Below are 8264 nucleotides of genomic sequence, written 5' to 3'. Positions count from 1 at the left end.
TAGAAGCATCAGCAAAACAGTGAAATTGTATATTGATCCAGTTAGAAACAAAGGCAAATCGACTGATTCGTACTTCCGAGATTTTTCCCAAATGGGAATGGAAAGCCTTCCATTTCTTCTCGATATCAGAAGGAACAGGCTTCAGCAAAGCTAGCTCCTGCATGATAACTTTCGCCGTAACGATTAGTGGAGAAATCAATCCCAATGGATCGAAGAGTTTGGCAATAGCAGACAAGATGCTCCTTCTAGTCCAGATTTGCTCATTTGCCGCTACGTCGTAGTTGAAGCGTAATTGATCAGTCCCAGATTCCCAAAGTTTTCACCTTTTCTTCCGGACTGATTTCGAATGAAATCGATAGATTTGTTCCTAGTTGATCGGCAGGGATACCAGTTAAAACCTCTGCCGATTTGAACACCATTTTCGCAAAGCAAATCCTCCTTTCCTTAGCAGAGTGCCTAGATTCTTCTGTAGTTGGATGGCTCCTTCTACACTGGGTGCTCCACCAATATAGTCATCCACGTAGAAATCTTTTACTAGCGCATTGCTAGCTTCGGAGTATTCAGCTCCTTCGTCCGCCGCCAACTGATGCAATGCTCGAATTGCTAAAAACGACGAAGGCTTCAACCCGTAAGTTACTGTAAGTAACTCGAAGACCTTTATTGGTTCATCAGCAGAGAACCTAAAGAAGATGCGCATCAGTCCAGTATCATCCTCGTGTACCAATGCCTGTCGGTACATTTTCTCTACATCTCCGACCAGCGCCACTTCATGCTTCCGGAATCGTAGCAGCAGACATAGCAATTCATCCTGAATCGTAGGACCTTTTAGAAGAACGTCATTCAACGAATATCCGCTATCCGTACAAGAAGATCCGTCAAATACAACGCGTATTTTGGTTGTAGTGCTGGATTCCTTCAGTACAGCGTGATGGGGTAAATAGAGGAATTTTCGGACATTCATCGCATTATCCTCCCCCGAAGTTCGTCCTCACGAACTTCCCTCATATGCCCTAGATCGAGATACTCTTGCATGAAAGTATTGTACTGCTTACGCATCTCTAAAGTCCGTTCTAACTGCTTCTCCAGCCTTAAAAACCTTGTAAGCGCCATTGCTCTGGAGTCGCCCAACATCTGTGCGAAGTTAACATGCTTTGGCAAGTGAACAACGTAACGTCCCTCTTCCGTTCTGCTAACTGTTTTCACGAAATGCTCTTCGCAGTCCCGTTCCTCCTTGGACCATGCCGGTTGATCCTCGTTGCTCTCTATCTCCCAAAACTTCTGTAGTAGAATCTCCAAATTGTCTGGCGCTGCCGAAATTAAACAGCTTACTGGATTGTTGTACGTATCTGACACTTTGCCGGTCACGATCCACCTGAATACCGTATCGATCAACACTGGAAGTCCAGTCCCCAGGGAAATCCGCTTGACTTCTCGCTCAGACAGGAACCGATAGAAATGTTCAGCTCCGATTAGAAGATCGATCCGACTGCTGGTGTTGAATTCCGGATCCGCCAACTGAGTATCGCCTGGAATGTTCCAGTGGGCCGTCGACACGTGAACTGAAGGCAATTCTGACGTCACCTTCTGAAGAATTAGGAATTCGACTCCAATTGAGAAGTCTTTGATCCTAGAACTGATTGCAGTTTTTACAAGAAATCTCGCCCGTGTTTCCGCTTGCTCAATGCCGCAAATAGGAACGTTGACTGCCCGTCGCTTTAAGCTGAGTATTTGGCATAAGCGCTCACTCATGATGCTTACCTGCGACCCATTGTCGAGCAAGGCTCGAGCTAGATGTTTCCCTCCGTTTTGGTCTCGCACAACCAGTACAACAGTAGACAAGAAAACGCTTGATGTTGTTCCTCTTTTAGTCCCTACGTTGTATGTTCCTACCGCTTCCCGCTGTTCCGCGTCCTCTTGTTCTGATTCTTCGTCGTTTGTAACCAAATTTGACGATAACACCTTTCCATCGGCCTTCTTCATTGATTTTCCAGAGGATTGAGAACTGCTTCCACCACCATTGCTCAGAGGGAATCCAGGATGAATCAACGAATTGTGTTTCTTTCCGCAGTCTCGGCAGCTGAACTTTGAACTGCATTCTCGAACCCAATGCCCGGATTTTAAACAGTTGCTGCACAATCGCTTGCTGTTCACGAACTGCAGCTTCTCCTTCAAAGTCATAGCAGCAAACTTTCCACATCGACCCAAGTAATGTTTATCTCCACAACAGCAGCAGCTTGGTACACTTCTATCGTTCTCCGTAGCAGCATGAACGATCACTTTCTGGCGTCTGACCTCAGTCTTCTGCAAACCGCTCCTTGATTCGACAGCATTCGATGAAACCGCGTCTAATACCCTTGTCCTCTTCTCCAAAAACTCCACCAAGAATGCGAAAGTTGGATCCTTAGTTGAAGTAGCGTGGGCTTCCCAAGGTTGCAACGTTTTGAGATCTAATTTGGAGCACATCCAATGTACGATCATTGCGCCCCAGTGATCTGTCTTCTCTCCCAACTGCTTCAGGATTTTCAACCTTTGCTCAAATTCATCGACCAATGCATGTATGGCCGATGCTGACTCCTTCTCCACCTTTGGGTACTCCATTAATGCTTGCAAATGCCTCTTCTTAAGGAGATACTCATTGAATACCGCTTCGAAATCGTCTCCCAAGCGATAATATAGTTCTCGCTGGTGAGCGTCAACGATTCGATGAGTTTGGCTGCTTTACCTTTGAGCGCCGACTTGAGGTAATGAAACTTTTGGACTTCACTCAGCTCCCCGGACTCATGAATCAATGAAATGTAGGTTGACTTGAATGACAACCAGCTCTTGTAGTAACCATCGAATTCCGGAAGCGATATCTGCGGCAGTCGAACTCCGGTATGAGCACCCAAAGCACTGGCATTTCGTGCCATTGTGTTGTCCAACTCATGTCCTGAATCCCGTGTTGGCAGTTTCGCTAGCAAAGCTGCACGAAGCGCATAGTAGATTTTCTCGAACTCCACGTAAGCCTTGCCGCAATCCTCATCGTACTTTCCTTTAGCATCCACCGCAGCAATCTCATCCTGCACTTCCTCGAACTCATCGTACTTCGCATCGATTTTATCCAACCGCGATTGCACTTGACCCGCATGGACATCTGGATTGAACTCATCCAGGAATTGCACATGTCTGATTACTGAAGCGACAATGCGAACCCGCTTTTTGATTTTTTCTTTAATTTGATGCTCAGACATACCCACAACCACTACCAACTCAACAAGAAGAAATGCAAGTCCAGACGACCGAGAAAAGAATCAAAAACAACACACTTAGAAAAATTCATGTAAATTTAGGTGCTCTGAGACTGACATATACGAGCGTCAATTATGACACAAAATTGAGTCATAATAGACGCGAAATTCAGCTCAATCAAACGTACTTTTCGTCGAGTAACGAACTTTTCAGTCTCGGAGCACCTAATTTTACATGACATGTTTGTTTACGTCTCATCCTTTATGTCAAAGATGGATTCCGTCACGTGTAAAATTAGGTATTTCTAAGTGTGAACCATAACGGCGCCGGTGGTGTAGTGGTAAGCGTGATTACCTCTCACCCCAGCAGGCCTGGGTTCAATCCCAGTCGGCGCCGCCGGGATGTTCTGAGGCATAACATCTCTGATCACGCCTTCCTTCGGATGGGAAGTAAAGCCGTTGGTCCCCGGTTCATGAGTTGATGGGTCGATAGGTAGAATCCAGGTGTGGGAGCTGCCTTCCTGGCACGTCGGTAGCATTGGTGCTCAGCACGGAAAACAAGATCGACGGAAAAAACAAACCAAAGAAAAAAAAAAAAAAAAAGTGTGAACCAGGGAGTACCGCCAATAACAATGTGAGGATGTTGGACAGGAACTCACCTGAGGCCTGTCAAATCTAGGCCTTGATTTTAAAATGTATCCGCTATCTCCGTTACCGTGCTTAATCTAGCCTTGAATGTGTCGTCTTCGTAATTAGAATTATGGCTGTTGCAATTTCCCACTAGTGCAGTACAGACTATGCGCAGTGTCTCCAAACGACCCAGCAAATCCAAAAAAGGGACGAAAAATCCAAAATAGCACTGGTTTTACAATTATAAATGGTTGGACAGGTACTAACCTTGCACCTGTCAACAACAGGCCTTTGTTTATGTTTATAAGACGCCTCCAACTCCAACCAGCTTCCAAATCAATGGTCCAATACCACTAACCTTCCGTGTATACGTTATTGAATACCTTCCGTTGATCGCCACTTCACGTTGTAGCAGCACTGCACGCAACGTACGACGTCACGCCTTCCAGCAGTGATTGCTCTACCTCCAACCCGTAATCCGTTGTGTCCGAGATAGTCCGATTGTTCACGTGGACCCGTTTGAAATTTTCCTCCAACGATGTATCGATATCCTTGAGCCGCAACAATGTGTACAATGTGCAGTGTTGAAACTCTCCGATCGTAGCCAACGATCAACCGTACCGAAAAGGATCAAAAGGGTACCCTATAGCACCATACGTAATTTTATTGAACAGGCACTCACCTGAGGCCTGTCAACAATAGGCCTTGTATTAAAAATCAAATCGCCAACCACTGTAGAACCTCCTCTGGTGCTATCAATCCTTATCGACCTTCAATCGTATGAAGCAATCCAAAAAAAAAAAAAATGTGGTATGCTATCGGTGGTGCTTTCGTTGTGCATAATATGCTCGCCGTCCAAGGATCAGATGAAAACGATGATCAAATACTCGAGAACATGGAACCAAAAAACGATCTCAGTAGCACCGATAGGTGGGTAAATGTAAGTTGGAAAGCCACTCACCTGTGGCCTATTTGAGATAGGCCTTGTATTTTTGGTTAATTTTATTGCTGCAACTGCTACAAGCTTCCGATGTCGCACGACAATGCCTCGATGTACTCAAATGTTTTGGGAACAGGTGCTGCAACAACTGATGTAACGAATGAAGTATGTCGAGTAGATGGGTGGGTACCCGTCGAGAGAGAGCAATATCCGATGAACACTCTACCGTCGAAAAATGTCCTCCAGGGCCATTTTGCCACAAGAACAATTACACTGGGTGCGAGAATGGCCGTATTGTTTCCAACCGAGTATCCTGGTCACGGCACCAAAATGTTGACCACTCCGTGGTTCGTGGGTCGGAAACCACCTTAGAAAATACAACGCAAGGGTGCGCCAGAATGAAGTTGCTTCTCACCGTTCTTTCTACTCCCGTTTCAGTCCATGCCAGAAATATCCTTTCCTCAATATCCTTGACACACGTATCCTTCCTTAATACTGGGTGTCCTTTTTCCTCGTCCTATTATTCTTCCATGTAGGCCAGAAAACACTAGACATATTGTCGTAAAACTACCACACTTTATTAAGTAACAAAACTGGCTTTAATGTGCACGCTAGACTGATGCAAATTTTGACATTTTCGCTCCACAGTGCTCAAACGGTTTCAAATCGGGTCCTGATTAGTCTCCCAAAATTTGAACTCATTTGAAAAGAAACTGACTTGGCACAAACCATTTGAAGTTTATATGGAAATTACTATGGGAATTCCAAACTTTTTGTTCATTGTCTTGTTACCTTTTTCCATATGACACTGTTCAAAAATTCAATAGCTATACTTATGGAAAATTTTCTCAGCTTCAACTTAGCAGAAGATAGTTGTTGAGCCAAACGTCAAATAAAATAGTTATTAATTGTTTAAGATATTGATAATCTTATGGCATGATCAAGCAGCTGTTTTGTGAGCAACACTGTATCTTGCAGTGTGACATAGTAGCCATGATTTTTGTGCTCTATTCCAAGCGCCAGAAACACCAATGTTGCCTGCTGAACAGTTGATTGAGCATAATCGTAAGACATTAGTGGCTTGAATTATTGATAACTTTTGATGCTTACATTACATTGAAAAGTGGTTCAGGACAATGATGTAGCTGAGAAAATTTTCTACGAGCTCAGTTATCATTTTTGAAAGCAGAGCGATATGGTAAATTGTTAGATGGATATGAACAAAATATTTGGTTTTCCTATAGTAATTTCCATATAAACTTCAAATGGTTTGTGCGAAGTCAGTTTTTTATCAAATGAGTTCAAATTTTGGGAGACTAATCAGGACCCGATTTGGAACCGTTTGAACACTGTGGAGCGAAAATGTCAAAATTTGCATCAGTCTAGTGCACGCGCGACGATTCGGTTTATAAAGTATTTATTGCCTCGAGATCAGTTGGCTACTAACTGGGGATTCTGTTATCCACATCTATCTATATAAACCTAACTTCGTGTTGTATTTTTGTATGCGTGTTATCAATTTTATCAGTGTCTATTAGTGTTAGCGTATCTAGTCTAGTCTAGTCTAGTCTACACATACACAGCCAGTACTTGAAAGAATCCTGGAAAATGATACATCTATCATTTTTCTTGTCATTATTAATGCCTGCTGCACATCAAGGATGTGAAACAAGCAATAAAGCGGCCAGGCCTACTGTGTAGCGTTTAGTTAATTTTTGTGGAAGTGAATGTTTACCATGTCTACTTAATAAGTATAGACAGTGGTTAACATTTAATCCACAGGTAATCAAAGAGCGGGGACATACCGTACCAACCGCTCCGTATGCAGGATTTGAAAATAGGCTATATAAATCGTTGGGAGTGACAGAGCTAAGAAACTTAATGTACACTCCTTGGTTGTCCGATCTCCTGGGATGGAACACAGGTATTTACCCCTTGTGTTCGAGCGTACAGTCCTCCCTCCGTACAAGCGTGGACGGCACCGCCAACCCACTGCCATCCCTCAATCAATCCAGCCGACCTCAGTCGAAGGACAACAGAGAGCGGTGTGTGGACGTAACCTATACGGAGGGAAAGCTGTATTTGCCTAGGTTATAGCGCCCTTGCTCGCTACCATTTTCTTCTAGCGGTTGGGACCTGAGCACTAACTCTTGTCCTAGCCCTATATGGCATATGGTTATAGCGCCATTACTCGCTTTCTGAAAAGAGAAGAAGGGAAAGGAGAGGAAAAGGACTTGGGAAAAGGAAATGCGGAATTCCTTTCCTCATTAGTATTTGTATCGTCAACTTTTATGAAAACTATATAAATCATTTTTCCTTGGTCAGAGGTATTATTACGACATTTGAATAAGATTGTCTTATCATTTGTTATTCAAAATTTAATGTTATAATGATCAACATAGCTTTGGATTATCCAATATAAATCGGTAACACTGTCCTGCAACCGATGATTTTTCTAATCCGAAAACTAAAAGTTACGAAAAAGCACTTAGGTCTTCATTAAGTTCCACTTTCACGCGACGTTCAATGTTTCGCGGTTTGCTCTTTACGCATTGTTCAGGCTATCATAACAAGCTATGACCGACGTGACGATTGCTTAAGCCCTGGTTAAACAAGTAAACAAGTTATTAAAATGAAATCATGTTCCCGAAAGCAGTCAACAATGTATCTTAAACCGGATCAAGCGTGCGCCCTATTTTTCTAAACATTCCGACGCGTTCCGCCCAATATCTATCAATTACGTTTTTCTACAATAGTAGCCTGGAATAAATCCTAATTCGACCGACACGTGTTTGTTGAAAAATTATATTCTGCCTAATATCAGTAGTCAGTAGTCATTAGGAAACCTGTTACTATATTACCACATATGTATCCTTCTTTCATGAATTTGTTTTACGAACATGATCTAACACAACCTTTTTCTATGACAAAACTATATTCTGATAAAATTGGATCATTGCCTAGACCAACTATTGAAACTAAAGAACAAAACAATTGGCCACATGTCTGGAATAATATTAACTTAAAGAACCTGAACTCAAATGAAAAATATATTCTTTATTTACTTTATAATAGGAAAATTGATCACAGAGCTCATTTGTATCGCATAGGTATTGCTGACAACCCTAATTGCTTATAATGCGGATTCCTCGAAGATCTTGAGCATATATTTTGTAAACGTTTTTCGGTCAATCAGTCATGGAACTATTTTATAAGACATTTACTAAACAGATTTGATCCTCGTTTAATGCACTTCTTAACCTTTTCGAGTTTGATAGCTCCAACCTTAGAAGAGTTTGGCAGGGATGACAAAATTAAGATTCTAAGAAAATTTGTTCAGTTTAGTCAATATATTTTGGAAACAGAACGATATATGATCTCCTTTCCTAGCTTCAAATTCTTCTTAGAAATAAATGCCTGTAATTAGTTTAGAATAGCTTAGCTTGTAAGATATGTTTATATGTTAG

The 8264-nt window shown here is 42.4% G+C and overlaps 1 protein-coding gene across 1 annotated transcript; it reads right to left on the bottom strand.

The window, feature by feature from the left end:
- Positions 1–957: 957 nt before the first annotated feature.
- LOC135707104 (uncharacterized) lies at positions 958–2178 on the bottom strand. Its single transcript, XM_065228838.1, has one exon. It carries the CDS (start codon positions 2176–2178, stop codon positions 958–960), a length of 1221 nt encoding a protein of 406 aa, XP_065084910.1.
- Positions 2179–8264: the final 6086 nt, after the last annotated feature.

Source organism: Ochlerotatus camptorhynchus, unplaced genomic scaffold, assembly GCF_037179485.1.
Source record: "Ochlerotatus camptorhynchus isolate MF236.1 unplaced genomic scaffold, CSIRO-AGI_Acam_v1.1 ptg000303l, whole genome shotgun sequence".
Lineage (NCBI taxonomy): Eukaryota > Metazoa > Arthropoda > Insecta > Diptera > Culicidae > Ochlerotatus > Ochlerotatus camptorhynchus.
The sequence above is the reverse complement of the archived record's forward strand: the minus strand, read 5'-3'. Positions and strand labels throughout refer to the sequence as shown.

Bases quoted from the DNA above. Each gene is read 5' to 3' on its own strand.
- LOC135707104 (XM_065228838.1), bottom strand. From the start codon at position 2,178: ATGACTTTGAAGGAGAAGCTGCAGTTCGTGAACAGCAAGCGATTGTGC.